Below are 19399 nucleotides of genomic sequence, written 5' to 3'. Positions count from 1 at the left end.
CGTTCAAGGGCTAATAAGCGAGACAAAGAAATAATCCCCAAACTATTAAATATTTCACAATATACATTTGTTTTTCTAAAATATAATATAAAAAGTGAAAGAATTAAAAATAACACAGTGCATGAATTCGTATGGCATTATCCAAACTCGTTCAATCAGTTTCACATTAATCAGGAAACTATCAAAAAAGCGTTCAAAATGAAGGTCTCAATGTGATCATGTGCTATGCTCGCACCAATGAAGAATCACAGTTATAAATAGGCAAATAAATTTATTTCAATATTATAAATAAACCACGATTTCCTCAAAACTGGCATATAACTGGAAAATCTTACTGTGGTATTTTAGCTCTCTTATTTAATCTCTATATGGGCATCAAATCAACATAACCAGAATCACATAATTTAAGAGTTATGTTCAGAACTTCTCAGCTTATAGATCCAGTTAACAACTAGAGCGGATATGATTCTTCTATAGCAGAAATACACTCCTAGTATCATGTAATGTTTTCAGGAGCTACAATGAAACTAATCCATGGAGTACTTGGCCGAAATGGTTGTTGACGTGAACTTAGTGAACTGCCTTGACTTATGAATGAAATATTATTCACGTATTGTACAAGTACTTTTACTAAAACACAAGAAAGCCACTAAATTTAAAGAAAATACAAATGACATAAACCAAAATGACTTAAATAAAACTATATTATCAATTAATATATAATACAGTTATACCTAAAACTATCTGTATTTTGCAATTAAACTTGTCTAAGTCAAGTTAATAGTGTACCTGAACTATGACTTTAAGGATGTAAATAACATCATAAATACCCAAAATATTTCTCTGTGATTGTGGATTTAATTAAGACCATTATCAGATTAAAGTAAACATGTTTACTTCTTTCTGAATGTAGGATATGAAGTTTTCACTTGGAAATTTCTAAATATGCCGACAACTTTGATTGTTTGAGGAATAAAACTGACCATCATCATGACTGTATTATTATGTCTTAGCTTTTTATGACTTGAAAAAGTATTTATCCTAGCCTTTGTATCTGAAGCGGAATGAGTTTTATTCTTGTGCTCATTTTTATTATATATTTGGGTGGATTCATTTACTCAAAATATTAATCACTGAATACAGACATGATATTTTGGATTATAGTGATGCATCGAAATACTGATAACACATCGCCATAATCAAGGCTATTTGGACATTATCACGTTCTAATTCCTTTGGAACTTGATGCATTAGGGCACGCGATAGAACGGTTGGATTATTTGGGTTTTAATTCAGAATAATGTACGTTCCTTTTACATTTTCACTATATATCACGAAAGTAAAAAACCTTTTGAATTTTACAAGTTTACCATTTGAAGCTACAGAGTCGTAAAATTATAAAGTATATCGAAAGTAGTATTAGATATCATGTGAAACGCCAGCTATGTAATTATTTAATAATTCTCATTACATGTACTTATTGATAATGTCAAATTCATGGAAATGCATTTCAAGAGATTGTGTATAGTTTGGCGTACATATCGAATAATGATGTACTAAGTTTTTGTCAGTGTTAGAATCAGTTACTCGTGTTTTGTTTCAGTGAAGAAGACTAAACAATTTATAGGCTTAGTTTGACCAATAGTCAATAGAAAACTTAAATATTAATATGAAATTTAATGAAACTATCTTAAAGGCAACTCAGATTGTCCTGAATGTATTTGTTTCCTCCATGTACTAGCAAAGCTTTTTATTAATAGATTAAATAGTAGGTTATCTCATATAAACTTGAAAGAAGTATTTTAAAGTGGGAAAATATGTTACAAAGGTGAGTCAGTCTAGCAAGAAATGTACAAATAAACTGTCAGATATATGTGATGTTTGTGATATAATGAATAAATATTGTGATTCTGCATAAACATTTCATGTTTGTAGTTTATAATATATAGTGGAAGGCTAAACGTATGATGCTCTCTTCATTTTTCAAAAACATTTTCGGCCTAAATAAGTTCTTTAAACTTTTCCGCTACTTCCTAGATATTGGTATCTTATTTTTACAATGACTTGAATAGTTTGTTTGTAATTGTTAGATTGTTTGCACAATCTGACGTATGACCAATATATATTAACTTACTTTTATTTTATGGATGTGCGTAATTTCATTGTTTTTTCTATTTATTCTAAATTTGTTCCTTTCTGAAAATAAAAAAGACAAGAAAGGAAATGTCGGATGAATTGGTCTAAAATCTATTCGACTTAAGAAGAAAAAGGACGTGCCTTACTTACATATTATGTATTTTCCCGTTGAATGGGAGAACATGTTGATATATATCTAAAATATCAAATTTTCGAATTCGGTGTTAAATTAGTGCTGGAATCGCTACTTCAATTTCTTTAATTAAACTACTGAACTTTACTTGCAGGCGATTTTCGCATTCATGTCATGCCTGGATTGACATCTGTCCAGGTCATGTTTCTGAGAGAGCACAATCGCATAGCATTCATTCTTGGAAAACTGAATCCTCTGTGGAATGACGACGATATTTATTCAGAGACAAGAAAGATTGTGATTGGCCAGCTTCAGCATATTACGTACGCCTATTGGCTGCAGTACATACTTGGTCCAGATCGTGTTCTCCAATATGGTCTCAGACCATTAAAACACGGATATGCCAAAGTGTATGATGACGACATAGACCCCACCATCGCCAATGAATTTGCAGTTGCCCCATTTCGCTTTGCGCACACTCTCCTGCAGGATACGGTTCCTTTCTTGACTGAGAAGGCTGCACTTACGTTTAGGAGTGAAGATATGTTTAACAAACCGACTCTGGCATTTTCTAAAGAGGGTAGGGGTGTCTCCTATGTTGGTTTGGGCTTATCGCAGGCACCACTTAGTAAAGCAGACGAGAAAGTAGTGACCGCTGTACGAGACAACCTTTTCAAAGATATGCATGGCCGTAGTCTGGACCTTATATCCTTGAACATTCAGAGAAGTCGTGATCATGGTGTGCCTGGTTACAACGCGTGGAGAAAGTTTTGCGGACTTCCGTGTGCATTCCATTTCGGCATAGGTCCCGGAGGACTGGTAGATCACTCTCCAGAAAATGCAAAGAAACTACGAGCGGTGTACAGGTAAAAGTTATCACATTTTGTTTCGAAGTAACTTGTTGAATATTATTCCGAAATTTATTTGAATTCATTGGGGCATATTTTCATTCAACTTTAAGATTTTGTCTTTCTCTAAGATTGATTTTTGATAACATCTTATTTCCATTCCATTTCTAGTGTTGAGACTGGTACTGACCATCAAACTGATACTAATGACGTAAAAGAGTTTTAACTGTCACTGAACATGAAACAGATACTAAGAACGTGGGAGTGTTTTAACTGGCAATGAATATGAGACAGATACTAAGAAAGTAAGAGTATGAACTGTCACTGAATAGTAGACAGATACTAAGAAAGTAAGATGATTAACTGGTCCTTAATAGAAGACAGATACTAAGAAATTAAGAGTATGAACTGTCACCGAATATGAGACAAATACTAAGAAAGTAAGAGTACGAACTGGCACTGAATTTGAGACAGATACTGTTACGAGTCTATGCTCTAAAAATAAATAACCGAAAAAAGTGAAGAAAACAAGCTTTGTAAAATTTAACAAATAATTTTTTTCACTGGAATACAAAGTGAAAAATGAGAAAAACGAACTTACGGTTTTATGAATTAAATCCAAAATAATCCAAGAATTAAAAAACACAAGTCGTATCAATGAAATTTTTTAGTGAATCACAATTCAAATCTCGATTAAAATCCAAGATATAAATCGATGACGTCTGTAATAACTTACAAAGTGCATATGTGCCAACAGTCTGTTGTTGAATCACAGAAAATATTATTCTAGTTTTTGAATTCGGTATAAATTCCGGTAAATATCTTTGTCCAAGAATTATCAGAGCACTTTTGTATTTCCAGAGAAAGTGATCACTTGAATTCAATAATTTGAATGAAATAAAAATTCAGTCCAAACTGGTCACAACATGATCAACTTAATGTGTCAAATGTTTTAAGCCCGACTAGTAATCCTTTATCATAACATCAGTTAAAAGAATAGCTAATGCGCAAAACAGATTCCCGGATGGGGGTCAAGAGTTCATTCTTCTGGAAAAAAAAGAAGTTTGTTCTTGATAAATATCACGTAGTCCAGTTATGACTTTGTCTCAACTTAATATTTTTTACTGTGAGACAGATAAAAAAATAAAAAAGTTGTTTACTAAAAGTATTACTGATTTTGGGACAAGACCAGTAATTAGATACAATGTTTCTATTCTGGACAATGTCAAAGCCAGTAAATAATGTTACATTACAACAACATGTAATGGAATGAAATAAATTTAAAACTAACAGACAAACAATTAAATTAAATATACATAACATATGCTAAGAAAGTAAGAATATTAACTGACACTGAATAGGAGACAGAATCTAAGAAAGTAAGAGTATTAACTGACGCTGAATAGGAGACTGATTTTAAGAAAGTAAAAGTATTAACTAGCACTGAATAGGAGACTGATACTAATAAAGTACAAGGGTTTTAGCATCCATAATTCATCTTAACACGAAATTCACGAACTTCAATTAGTAATTTTAAGACGGAATAAACTCGTCAGTAGTCATGGAACATAAAAACGATAGATTGTACAAGTTTGAATTCGATGCGTTCATCTTCATTATGTAACTGTTTTATTTTGATACGCATTACAGGCATCCAGATGATATTGATCTTTTCCCTGGCGGTTTGTCTGAGACTCCCATGCCAGGTGGTGTCGTAGGACCATTATTTAGCTGCATTATTGCACAACAATTTTCCAATCTGAAAAGAGGGGACAGATTTTACTACGAAAATGGATTTAAAGACACAGGGTTTACCCCAGGTAAATTCATATTGAAGGATGCAAACATAACACACACGCATGCGTGAGCATAGGTGCTTGGTTGTATTTCTATGGTTGCAAACCGAAAGCATCGTAATAGCACAAAACTCTTTACATAGATAGCTAAACAAAGTAAACTTAAAAACGGAATATCAAATTTGCACCTTACACGAACGATTTCAAAACAAGTACGTTTAAAGGTTGAGCGACTACAACTTTCGAATCAAATAGCACAGCTATGAATAATACAATGATAGCTATCGAATCACGAGATGCCTCGTAATCCATCTTACAAGCAAATAAATTCCAACTAAAATAACACCATGTGATATAATCATTTGCGTTCTATTTTCTTAAAGCGTTTCTGAAAATAAACGATTGAAAATGCTTACCAAGCCTTAGTAACAAGCGTTTAGAATGGATACAATCTTATCATGTGACGCAGATAACTGGTTGTTAGTAACTCATACCACCATACAGGAATTCAGCATGTATTCATACCCCCTTCTTGTATTCTTTGACAATATTTGTAAACAATGGTGAAACTAAAAGCCCGTTGATGATCTACTCTTATATTTCCAACTATCAGAATACAAAATATGAACTTCCTATTTATAGGAATCATGAAGCTTGAAAATCGATAAAACACTAAACATAGATTGAAGGGAGTTACAGTATTTTCGCATCGACAAGTTTACTGACAGCAGCCAAAACTTATTTAAATAAATCTAAAGCACGTTAGCAAGGACAGTTTTATTGACAGCAACCAAAACGTATTGAAATATATCTAAAGCACGTTAGCAAGGACAGTTTTATTGACAGCAACCAAACTTTACTGAAATATTCTAAAGCACGTTAGCAAGGACAGTTTTATTGACAGCAACCAAAACGTATTGAAATATATCTAAAGCACGTTAGCAACGACAATTTTATTGACAGCAACCAAACAGTATTGAAATATTGTAAAGCACGATAGCAAGGACAGTTTTATTGACAGCAACCAAAACGTATTGAAATGTATCTAAAGCACGTTAACAAGGACAGTTTTATTGACAGCAACCAAAACGTATTCAAATATATCTAAAGCACGTTAGCAAGGACAGTTTTATTGACAGCAACCAAAACGTATTAAAATAAATCTAATGCACGTTAGCAAGGACAGTTTTATTGACAGCAACTAAACCGTATTGAAATATTCTAAGGCAAGTTAGCAAGGACAGTTTTATTGACAGCAACCAAAACGTATTCAAATATATCTAAAGCACGTTAGCAAGGACAGTTTTATTGACAGCAACCAAAACGTATTGAAATATATCTAAAGCACGTTAGCAAGGACAGTTTTATTGACAGCAACCAAAACGTATTCAAATATATCTAAAGCACGTTAGCAAGGACAGTTTTATTGACAGCAACCAAAACGTATTAAAATAAATCTAATGCACGTTAGCAAGGACAGTTTTATTGACAGCAACCAAAACGTATTCAAATATATCTAAAGCACGTTAGCAAGGACAGTTTTATTGACAGCAACCAAAACGTATTAAAATAAATCTAATGCACGTTAGCAAGGACAGTTTTATTGACAGCAACTAAACCGTATTGAAATATTCTAAAGCAAGTTAGCAAGGACAGTTTTATTGACAGCAACCAAAACGTATTGAAATATATCTAAAGCACGTTAGCAAGGACAGTTTTATTGACAGCAACCAAAACGTATTGAAATATATCTAAAGCACGTTAGCAAGGACAGTTTTATTGACAGCAACCAAAACGTGTGGAAATATATCTAAAGCAAGTTAGCAAGGACAGTTTTATTGACAGCAACCAAAACGTGTGGAAATATATCTAAAGCAAGTTAGCAAGGACATATTTACTGACAGCAACCAAAACGTATTGAAATATATCGAAAGCACGCAATCAACAATATTTTTACTGACAGCAACCAAAACTTATTGAAAAATATCTAAAGCATGTGAAAACGACAGGTTTACAAACAGGAAGAAAAAATTATTAAAATAAAGCTGAGGTACAGACACCAACATTTTGGAGATTTGCTTATATCAGGGCAAAAACTACATTTTAATAACTTGAAAGATAACTTATTGCTAGGGAACATATGTACCATTAGCACAGATTCCTGTGAACACTTTGAATACTTCAGGTTTTATATCTTCATCTAATGCAGAATTCATGGCATCAATGCAAAGAAGTGTTTCTTCATTCCAGCCCAATTGGATAGCATTAAGACAACAAGTTTGCCTCGATTAATGTGTACGCACTTCCACCTAAGCCGGCTTCAGGTAGATCCATTCAGACTGCCTAGTGCTGAGTGAGTATACAATTTACTAGGATCTCTACTGTAGCCATTTGATTTAGATTTAAATATGGTTTTCATTAAAATTTGAATTTATATAGCATGTTTACAAGTTCGTCTCTCCAACCTGTTTTATTTTTTTCACAGTGTCTTCATAACTCTTGATACATGTATAAATGCATCAAATTATTTTGAAGTATTCATCTTTTTTAAGTGTATTTTAAGTAAACAATCAGAACAGTGCTGTTAACCAAGTCTCTAAATGAGATTAAAAAATAAACCATGCATGTCTTTACAGTCAACATAGTTGACAACAAGAAATAAGAGCCCGGATAATTTTCTTTATGTTGCCATTACCATGATGTACTCCAATAAAACTATCGCTACTTAACGATGTAACAAGATCCTAACTGCGTGGTATTTACATCAAATATTTTATATTTCTTTATGATATTCTCAAGTGTAAACATCCAGAAAGTATACTACATATATTTATATTTAACCCTATTCTCTTGGCATCCGTCCGTCTACGAGAGACGATGGCATAGCTCCAAAGTACGCTTTTGCTTATCCTTCTTTTTAGCTCTCTTTTCAGCTTGCTTTATTCTTCTCTTTTCCTCTGCGTTTTGAACTCCCTGCCTGACAGCTAGACGCCAGCTGGAACGGTTGTTTGCACAGCTCTCCCAGTCGTTGACATTGATGTTTGCTGTCTTCATATCCTTCTTGCAAACATCTTTGTAGCGCAGATGTGGTCGTCCAGTTGGTCGTGCACCTTCTGCTAACTCCCCATATAACAGGTCCTTGGGAATGCGACCTGGGTCCATTCTCTTGACATGGCCGAGCCAGCGAAGGCGCCTCTCGCTGAGTATGGAGAACATGCTGTTCATGTTGGCGCGTTCTAGAACCTCTGTGTTGGGTACTTTGTCCTGCCACTGGATGTGCAGAATGCGCCGCAGACATCTCAGGTGGAAGCTGTTGAGTTTCCTCTCGTGTCTTGCATAGGTGGTCCATGTTTCGCTGCTGTAGAGAAGTGAGCTGAGCACACACGCTTGGTAGACACGCAGTTTGGTCTTCTCTGTGAGGTTGGGGTTGTTCCAGACCCTCTGGTTAAGTCTGGCCATCACTGCTGCTGCCTTGGCAATCCTGCCGCCCACCTCAGAATCAATGGAGAGTGAGCTGGAGATGTTAGACCCGAGGTATGTGAAGTTCTCGACAACTTCCAAATTGTACCCATCGATGGAGACAGAGGGAGGGGAGTCTGTGTCCTGTGCCATGACATTTGTTTTCTTCAAACTGATGGTCAGTCCAAATTCCTTACATGCATGGGAGAGGCAGCATACCAGCTGCTGGAGTCCATCTTCCGTGTGTGATGTCAAGGCTGCATCGTCGGCAAAGAGCAATTCACGGATGAGTACCTCTGTGACTTTAGTCTTAGCACGGAGACGGGCGATGTTGAACAGCTTGCCGTCAGCCCTGGTATGGATGTACACTCCCTCGCTGCAGTCCTTGAATGCGTACTGGAGAAGCATGGAGAAGAAGATGGCAAAGAGCGTCGGTGCAAGGACACAGCCTTGTTTGACTCCGCTAACGACTGGGAATGCTTCAGATGTTGCGCCATTGAAGCACACTGTGCTGTGCATGTTCTCGTGGAACGACATAATGACAGCAAGCAGACGTGGGGGGCAGCCGATCTTCTGCAGGAGTCTGAAGAGTCCACTCCGACTAACCATGTCAAACGCCTTCGTCAGGTCTATGAAGGCAATGTAGAGGGGCATCCGCTGCTCGCGACACTTCTCCTGCAGCTGACGTAGTGAGAAGATCATGTCTACAGTTGACCTGCCGGCTCGAAATCCACACTGGGATTCTGGGTAGACGCGGGAGGCTAGGACCTGCAAGCGTGCCAAGGCAACACGGGCGAAGGCCTTTCCGACGATGCTGAGGAGGGAGATGCCCCGATAGTTGTTGCAGTCGCTACGGTCTCCTTTGTTTTTGTACAAAGTGACGATGTTGGCATCACGCATGTCCTGTGGGATGTATCCCTGTTCCCAGCAAAGGCAGAGGAGTGTGTGTAGGGGCTGGAGCAGTGCTGGTTTTCCGCTCTTGAGGACTTCAGGCGGAATGCCGTCGCTTCCAGGAGCCTTCCCACAGGCAAGGCAATCGATGGCTTTTCCGAGCTCTTCCAGGGTGGGCTGTGTGTCTAGCTCCTCCATGACAGGCAGGTCTGGAATGGCGTCCAGGGCAGTTCCAGTGACATTGTTTTGGGTTGCATATAGCTCAAGATAGTGCTCAACCCATCGCTGCAGTTGTTTCCCCTGGTCTGTGATGACTTCGCCCGTCTTGGACTTGAGGGGGGCGGTCTTGTAGCTGGGGGGGCCTGTCGCTTTTTTGATACCCTCATACATTCCTCTTGTATCCCCGGTGTCAGCAGCTGTCTGTATACTGTTGCAAAGGTTCAGCCAGTAGGTGTTGGCACAGCGGCGGGCGGTCTTCTGGGCGTTATTCCTTGCAATCCTGAGGGCTTGTAGTGTTCTGGGGCTAGGTGCAGCCTTGTATGCCAGAAGGGCTTTCCTCTTTGCCTCAGTCACGGGCTCCATCTCCTCCCAGTTTGCCTCATACCAGTCGACATTCTTTCGCTCCCTCTTCCCGTAAGCTGTGATGGCTGATTTGTACACAGAGTCACGGATATGGGACCACTTGGAATCAATGGTGTCATCAGGTGTCACTTTGGTGAGGGCTTCCTTCAGTTTGCTGATGAACTGCTGTGTTTTCTCTGGGTTGCTTGCACAGTAGGTGTTGATACGTGGGTGACCCTTCTTCTTGGCGTGGTGCAGCTTCTTGGGTAATATTCGCACCTTGCTGGCCACCAGGGAATGGTCCGTGTCACAATCGGCACTGTGGTAGCTGCGGGTAAGGAGGACACTGGCCAGTTCTGCACGCCTGGTGATGACGAGGTCTAGCTGGTGCCAGTGGCGTGAACGTGGGTGTCTCCACGACACCTGGTGGATCTCCTTGCATTTGAAGAAAGTGTTTGTCACACATAGGCTGTGGGAGCAGCACATCTCCAGCAGTCGCTGACCATTCTCGTTGATCTTGCCCCTTCCGTAAAAACCGAGACAGGTGGACCAGGCCTCATGGTCAGCTCCCACTCTAGCATTGAAGTATCCTAGTAAGTAAAGGCTTTCATTGTTGGGGATACTGGATATTGCCTGATCCAGAGCCTCATAAAACTTGTCTTTCTCCTCGTAGGTGGAGTAGAGGGTTGGGGCGTACACACTGAAGATGTTGACCGGGCCTAAGGATGTTGACAGCCGGAGGGCAAGGATTCTCTCAGTACCTGATGATGGAGGTTCAATGAAGGCGATTAGCGTGTTCTTGACGGCAAAGCCTACACCATGCTGCCTAGGTTCATCCAAGGGCTTCCCCTGCCAAAAGAATGTGTAATTGGCTTCCCTGATGGTGCCGCTGTCAGCCAGTCGGGTCTCCTGGAGGCAGGCAATGTCGATGTTCAGTCGGGAGAGTTCTCTGTCAATGACGGCAGTCTTCCGTGCATCGTCGATCTGCTGTAGGTCAGTGGTCAATCCAGGACACATGGTCCTGATGTTCCAGGTTGCAAAACGAAGAGTTGGAGTCTGTTTATTTCTTCTTTTAGTCTTTCCTGGTGCAGAGTTTTGTGACCCACTTGTCGAGATGGTTCTCTAAGCTCCACGCACCCAGTGAAGCAGGCAGGCCATGGCGGGCAGCACCTTACTGACTGGGGGCTGCCCAGCTTGAGGCGGGCGGTAGCTGTCCAGTGAGACCTGATGATCTCTCCCACCGTCAGAAGTAACCCCTGGCGCCAAGCTCTACGCCAATCGAGCTTGGACTTAGAACCGGTAAACTGCTACTTCTCGTGTTGTGCCGACGCCGTACGACGACGCTGGAGTGTCCTCTCCAGTGGAGCTATGAAGCCTGGGCAGGGTGGTATGGAGAATCAGCTGTTGCCCATGCAGCAGATCCCCCCTCTCCACGCAGCTGGTGTGCCCAAGGGAACGACGAATGCCGATACAGCTTGGCACCAACGGCGTCGCAGGAGTTGCCGGAATGACGTTGAAGTCAATGTCATACCGCCTTAGGGACTCCATCTCCGGATTTTCTGCCGGGGTTTACTCCCTTAGCCTTTCCCATGAGTGGGTATAGCCACAAGGCAGCAGAGGTTTGGAATCGGAGTTTTCCTTCTCCTAGATGAACTACCATCCAAGGTTTACGAGTCCCATCTACCCGAAAATATTGTCAGTAACTGTCATTTATGCCTGGATGTTTACCAGTATTTGTAACATTTACCAGTGACTTTCCACTTAGTATCGTCATTTGTGTCCTTTACAGGACAAATGGTATTTATAGGCATTTGTAACATTTGCAGTGCCTGTTAAAACTGCACGGTCCAAGGGTAAACTTCGTTTTGAATTTCATTCTATATCAAACAAGAAAAGAACAAATAAAACAAAAATGGATAATTAATTGGATTATAATTATAATTATTGATCTGCTGGGAAGAGTAAGACTGAGAAGAAGTTGTACTGGTACAATTGTCTTACTGGCCTGAGAAAACATTGTGTTATGTACTGTATCCAAAAGCAATGGGAATTGACATTATTTAGGTACTTTGCCATCATACACAGCACCACCTCATACTGACATCTAGTCACATAAGGTAACATAAGTAAAAGTTAGGTCTCTAGAACATATACCACAATTCAGGAGTAGGAAAAACATTAACAACATGCAACCAGTGATTGGTAGCTAGTGAACAACTTACGGCAACTCCACCAGACTTTCATACCCTCCTAAGCTTTCAGCAAGTGTGAAGATCTGTAAAAGTACAACAAAAACTTTGGCCACAGCTGCAATCTAAATTTTAAACTCTGAACATCTCAACTAATTATGTTAACTGAAGCTGCTAACAAGTGACTGAAAGGATTTAACATTTCATGGCAATGTACAAAATGACATATAAATCATTTTGCAATAACTACAAAATATGGAACTGTAATAAACTTTCTACTCTCTTCAAATATTTAAAAACAGACCAAAGATAATATTCAAACACAAGATCAAAATCGGATTCTGTAGGGATATTCTCTACAGACTCATGTTACAATCACTGATTTGAATATTTACAAATACATTCAATTTTAATTTACTGTCCTGCCTGCAGGGCTATATATAAGCAGATTCATGCTATGCAAGCAAATAACTAAAAGCCAATGAAAATTTTTAATGCATTAAAATCAAGCAATTTAATCTTTTAAGCATTCATTCCAAATTTGCAAGCATATTCCCAATGCACACAGTTCATGTACTATGATGGCACAAAAGAACAATATAAACGTTTTGAATGTTCCATGCATTGTTTAAAGTCACATTACTTTATTACTGTGAGAGTACTCACTCAAATAGAACCTTATAATTAAATACATTATTAACTGGTCTTTGTCAGCTTGCCATTTCATACATTCTAAAAGGCATCATCAATGTCACAATGTCTCTGTGTCTGTTATTGTAAGACTATGTTTTGAATAACTCACAAAATTTTAGAACAGCAACCTCCATCCCCCCCCCAAAAAAAAAAAAACAATGGTTCCAAGCCAGAAAATAAAAGTTTCCACCTTAAATTCCTATCTAGACCTTGGATTCCATAAACAGATGTTATTTTCCTCATCTTTAAAATTTGTCCATGCATATAAATTTGAATCTTCAAAAAAACTGCCAAGTTGCATGATAAAACATTTTTTGTTGATTGCACATAGAATAAATCATTCTATAAAAAAATATAATGAAGCAAGAAGTTGCATTGAAATATTTTAAAACTTTTGTAAAATGACATTATCTCATATGTGCCACAATAACATAATGTACATGATGAAATGATAATTCCAATAAAATCTGAAAATTAAATTCCTGATATATTACACTCTTCACTCTTTGAAAGTTTTATATCAAAATAATAATCACTCCCTAAGATGCTGCCTTACATTCCCATTGTGAAACAAGCAAACTTTTCTTTGATCACATTGGTTACCTTGAGATTTTTTAGGAATGCTCTGGACTCCTCGAGTCCTCCTTTGAGGTAGAAAGTGACCATCCCACTGAAGCCCTTCATCTGTTTCATGGCCAGCTCATGCTGAGGATGTGACTTGAGGCCTAGTCAACATTACAGAAAATATTGTATTTTCCAATTTAAAACAAGCATCAAAGTGTGGACAGAGTAGACCTAGAACTGCAGTTACATGATAGTTTCCAATCAAGGTTTACACCAGCAGTTAGAAGCCATGTCTGCAACAAATTGCACAAAGTCCAAACTTGAGTTTGAGGTTATGTTTTCACTCAGCCAATCAAACATGTTACAAAGTAAACTTTGTGATTGGGTGACACAAAATTCATGTGCAAAAGTTCGAGACCTCATCTGTTACAATTGTTGATCTGCGTCAGTGCTGTTTACATTTTGAGCAAGTATTATGCATGCAGTGAGTATTCTGCACGAGGTGAGTATTATGCATTAGAGGAGTATCATGCATGCAGTGAGTATTATGCACGAGGTGAGTATTATGCTTTAGATGAGTATTATGTATCAGATGAGTATCATGCATTAAGTGAGTAGTAGGCACGAGGTGAGCATTATGAATTAGGTGAGCATTATACATTAGGTGAGTATCATGCATGAGGTGAGTATTATGCATGTGCAAACAAGGGAATATTCTGCCTAAGAATGATGGTGAAGTCAAAGGTCATATAGAGGTAAACTCTGTAGATTCTCTCATGTATGGATAAGATTGGGATGATATACAAATATTTGCCCCCAAAAGCCTGTTCCCAAGTGCTCCATAAAATGTATGCTCGGAGGCAAACATGTTGAGGGAGCTGCAATAGCTCCCTTGGAAGAGAATCAGACTATACATTCATGGTTGTCGATTCAATACCAAGCCAGTCCTAACTGCTGTTAAATACCTACCAACCGATCAACCCAGTATACCAAATTATTAAATTTATATGGTCATTTGCTTAGTGCAAAAATTATGAACATACAAAAAGAAAATTTGGTTTTTCATATAAAACAAAACCATACACTATCACAGCAAACAAGTTAAAATCATGTGAAAATTCAATACCAGATTAATATGTTCAAGAAAATTATGTGTTTATGAGAATTAAACATTGAAACCTTTCTAAGTGAGATAACCCAGGCAATATAGCACTTGCCATCAACCACACTGCAATTTTGTTTCCCTTATAAGTACTAACAGTTGCCTCGCTTGGCGCTCAGCATTAAGATGTTAGTGTTAGGACTGGTCGGCCTGGTGTTAGGATAATGTGACTGGGTGGGACATCATGCTACATCACTATAAACTGCCTCACTGCAGACATCGTAGCAATATGACTGAAAACTTGTTAAAGCCACGTTATAAAAATCAAAACACCTCACATCACACCATTACAAGACAATGTATATTATTTTTCCCATGTATAATACAAAATAAATAGACTAATATACTAATGAGCTGTGGTTAAAAATTATGTCCTTTATTTACCCATGTCTAATACAAACTCAATAGATCAATATACACATTCTGTGGTCAAGAGTTTTGTCCCAGATTTTAAGAGTTATGCCCTTTATTTACCCATACAGAGTACAAACTCAGTAGACCAATTAACAAATTCTCCACAGAGATGAAAGAAGTATGTACCTTTTGCAATATGTCAAAGGTACAAAGGAGAAAAAAAATCAATTTTTAAAAATGACTGTGGTAAATAGATGCTAAGGTAAGCAAAATAGTTTTGTTTTGTAAAGTTTCTGTTTAGTAACAATGGGAACAAACGGGAACAAATAATTGCATATGTTCAATTTTCTCAATGACCTCTGACCTACTGCAAAGGAATGTAACTCTTACCTTACCTCTGAGAATGTAATGATTACAGTATTTGAAACAGCAAAGGACAATCAATTTTCCATTGCAAGGTGTGCAGACAGGACAGGGCTTATGATACAGAAGAGTACATGTTATACATAAACTGGATAATTTTAAAACTAAACCCTTATTAACCTGGATGAATAACTTTTTCCACCCTTGGGTTTCCTTCAAGAAACTTGGCAACTGCAAGCCCATTCTTCATGTGCTCCTTCATTCGCAAGTGCAGTGTCTTCAGGCCTCGATTGACAAGGAAACAGTCAAACAGTTATATTTAACCCTATTACATACCTACTTAATTTTATATGGCTGATATGCTATATAACATGGATGTTCAGTCTGTAAATCCGTATCGCACACAACCGTACTAGCACAGTTTCGGTATTTTCAGTAATGTTTGGTACGTCACTTATATTCGATGCATCAAATCGAACATTCCAAATTCCAATTTGCGTCTGGTTTCCATTCACATATTATTCCCATCAGAACGCGTAAAAAAGAAGTGGGTATTAAAGAGAAAATTGCGTTTGTATTTTGTTCCGAGTCGGGACAAAAAAAACTCGTTTGCTGTGTCGTTGCAATACGTATCAGAAAGACAGTCTAGATATATCGTCACGCCATGCCAATAAAATGCGTGTGTAATTTGGGATTTATAATGCTATTTTTTCTTACAGCAACCCATTGGTGGACTGCAGTACGTTTCCGGATGTAAACCTGGAGCTGTGGAGGGCTTAAGATCATTGGATATTAAGAAAACATGACGAGTTGCATTTTCATTGCTCATAGAACTGTGTCGCTTGACTGAAAAATTGGAATTGTATTGGGATGCATTTTCCTTACTCACTGAACTGTTTCGCTTGATTAAATTTGGAAAAGTTCTTATTGAGATGCATTTTCCTTATTCACTGATGTGTGTTGTTTGACTCAGAATTGGAATAGTTCGCATTATGATGCACTGAAGTGTGTTGTTTCGAATAACACCATTAAAGGAGAATAGTATATAGAGTGGTCGAGGGTAAAGTTTTAGGAATATCAAGAACCAAATTCTTGCCATTACATACAGATTTATACTCCACATTACACGAACTTCTTCCCATTAGATACAGATTTATACTCCACATTACACGAACTTCTTCCCATTAGATACAGATTTATACTCCACATTACACGAAATTCTTGCTATTAGATACAGATTTATACTCCACATTACACGAAATTCTTGACATTAGATACTGAATAATACTTCACATTACAAAGATACATGCAACTAATGTCTAACAAATACCCGGGTTTTAGATGATCTTGACTTTTGTAAGGGGTGATTTAGATATTTACCGTATTAAATATACATTTAATAACTGGTGTTGTTATCTATCATATGTATCGACCGATACAATTCCATCTCGTTTCATCCATCCATCCATTTATTCATCTGCCCCTTCGTCAGGTTGTCAGTTTGTCTTTAAATTCGTCTGCCGTTCTGTTTATCCTTCAGTACATATGTGTATATACATGTATGCATGTATGCATGTATGTATGTATGTATGCATGCATGCATGCATGCATTCATGTATGTATGTATGTATGTATGTATGTATGTATGTATGTATGTGTATGTATGTCTGTATGTATGTATGTCTTACCGTCTGCATGTCTGTATATATGTATGTATGTCTGTCTGTCTGTATGTATGTATGTATCTATGAATGTATATGTGTATGTATGTGTTTTGGTGCGTAAATAGATACGTAGCTACAGCTACACAACATGGCACGGAATTGTGAGAAAGAACACCAGTAATACACCGTACGTCTACCCATTTAACTTTAAAGGCGTCTGTACACAAAAGAATTGCATAGAAGTTTAGTTTTAAACTACGAAGCTGTCAATCATTCTGTCAACCTCTTTATCTGCTCACTCTGTCCCCGTATGTATGTATGTATGTATGTATGTATGTATGTATGTGTTCCAGATACTCTGTTACTGCCCAGACTTCCAAAAGCAGCCTGTATACATACTCATCCCTCTCAACTGTAAATAGTTTCGCAGATCGTTGCTGATGAATATTTGTGGTTGGCGAAATTGGTCATCTAGATCACTACATGTACGAAAGGGATGAGCAAAAAGAAACTGAAGACAGGCAAGATGGATTAGACTGATAGTGGATAACCTACAATGATCAGGCGGTAACAATAAAAGGTGTGAAGGCTTGGCATTTCTTCTCTCGCAATCGGTCATACTTATTAGAATTCTGCGAGAGAAAAAAACAACTCATGTCAAACAAAATGAAGTCTACATCAAATAAAAGCAAGGCAAAATTTAATGACATTTTGCCACTGCAGAATGTTTTAGGATCATCTGTAAAGCTTGGTAAAATTTGTGAGAATTCTTTGTAAAGCCAGTGCTTAGAAACATTTATGCATAAGGAGAGCTTCGGTGTCATATTTAAATTCAGGCGGCCACAACACATTGGAATCTAACCTTTCCAAATAGTGGAATTAAAGTTACAATCATGACCTTCGTAAGCCATATTGCAAACAAGAAAAATATATAACATACAACAAATAAAATAATTAAGCGTTGACTTGGCCAAAGTAATCAAAATGCATAAAGAATACAAACGTAAATAACAGTAGTTTCAAAATTTTAAGACATCACAAAAATTATATTTATTCTTCTAAACTTACGAACCATTAGAATAACATAACACGTAAATACCCGGCCGATAGCCGAGTCGACCTATTAATCTTCCCGGCCCATAAATAAACTCGGCCTATCAAAATCAACCTATAACGTACTCGGTCCATATAACGTGCTGGGCCCATTACATACTCGGTCAAAATAACGAACTCGACCCAATATGTATTCGGTCCATCTAAAGAACTCGACCCATTACGTACTCGACTCAAATAACAACTAGACCCATTACGTACTAGGTCCATTTAACGAACACAACCGATTACGTATTCAGTCCGTATAAATAACTCGAGCCGTTACGTACTGGGCCCATTATACGATATATATGATAGTAATGTGAAGTAACATTTAATGCTCTTTCCAATTTTTTTTACAAAAAAAAAACAACCTTTGTAGGTTTTTTTCAGTGGTCATTTATTTTGCAATATAAATAATGTATTTTGCAATATAAAAAATGTGGGAAAATCATAATCCCAGTTTAATTAAATTATATACTGTATAATCATCATTTAGAAACTCTTCTTGTCCTGCCACTAATAATTAATTGATAACTGAGTTAAACATCCGTGTACCGTAGATTTTGTATTAACAGTATATATTTTCCAGTATTATAAGTTTAAAACGTATACATATGCTCTAGAATATTATATAATCAGACTTGAGAAAAGCACAAGACAAGCAAGAACTCAACCACAAAAAGACTGTGCCTTTAGAGGTTTGAAAACATTGAAATATATACATTTAAACTGTAGTGGAATGAGTTTAAATTGTCAGACAGAGTTACCATGGGCCTTGTTTGAATTTAGCCCAGATGGGTCACATAGAAACGTTAGGATCACTAATATGGCCTAGGAAAATTTAGCACGGATGGTTCACTAAGGCGCCCTATAGTAGTACAAAATGGATGGGTCATTGTGAAGACTTTTAAGCTAATATGGGCTGTGTTAACATGTAAAATGTGTGGGCCACTCTGCTGGCAAAGTCTGGCAATTATTGGAGTAATGGGCAACGACTGGGTAAATGGGAAATTTAGTATGAATCACTTGGGAGGGCAAATGGGGGCAATAAAATTTGACATCGATGGGACCGGGGAAATAAAACCTTGGAAACAATGGGCAAGAGAGATTTACATGAATGGGTTGCCATGGCGATTATGCTAGTTTTAACATGAAGCGATCAGCATAGGTTATACGTGAAATGTAACATGGGTATCAAAATAAATTTAACATGGATCAAACAGTTGGGCGATATTGGACATTTAATATTTATTAGCAGCTGTGGAGTGGTAAGAAAATGTAATAAACAAACACCTGTAAAGACATACAAACAGCAGATAAAATGACAAACATTGGTTCAAAGACACACTTCTTACAAACAAAACAGCTACAAATCAGTTCGGTAATCGTTGCATGATGACTAACACTTTTCTTACAAAATCTCAAAATAATTCTTGCAAACTAATTTGCATAGAAATACGGATATGCCTAAGTTGGAATGCTAACAATCGT

At 37.6% G+C, this 19399-nt stretch overlaps 2 protein-coding genes across 2 annotated transcripts in view; one reads left to right on the top strand and one right to left on the bottom strand.

The window, feature by feature from the left end:
• Nucleotides 1-16350, top strand: part of LOC149794837 (peroxidase-like) — a 52928-nt gene extending 36578 nt beyond the window's left edge. The window contains exons 9-12 of the mRNA XM_089963720.1: nucleotides 2424-3135; nucleotides 4768-4937; nucleotides 7164-7266; nucleotides 15869-16350. Of these exons, the coding sequence (XP_089819846.1) occupies nucleotides 2424-3135; nucleotides 4768-4937; nucleotides 7164-7266; nucleotides 15869-15929 (1046 nt within the window). The 3' untranslated portion in view covers nucleotides 15930-16350. The remainder of the gene's footprint in view (nucleotides 1-2423; nucleotides 3136-4767; nucleotides 4938-7163; nucleotides 7267-15868) is intronic.
• Nucleotides 12043-15453, bottom strand: LOC149794838 (cystathionine gamma-lyase-like). The gene is made up of 3 exons (XM_089966195.1): nucleotides 15330-15453; nucleotides 13310-13431; nucleotides 12043-12099 (listed from the first exon to the last, which is right to left on the bottom strand). The coding sequence occupies exons 1-3, from the start codon at nucleotides 15409-15411 to the stop codon at nucleotides 12043-12045; spliced, it is 261 nt and encodes an 86-aa protein (XP_089822321.1). The 5' UTR covers nucleotides 15412-15453.
• Nucleotides 16351-19399: the final 3049 nt, after the last annotated feature.

This window comes from Sinohyriopsis cumingii, chromosome 7 (assembly GCF_028554795.1).
Source record: "Sinohyriopsis cumingii isolate HCF-2022 chromosome 7, ASM2855479v2, whole genome shotgun sequence".
Lineage (NCBI taxonomy): Eukaryota > Metazoa > Mollusca > Bivalvia > Unionida > Unionidae > Sinohyriopsis > Sinohyriopsis cumingii.
This window is presented reverse-complemented; position numbering and strand designations above follow the sequence as displayed.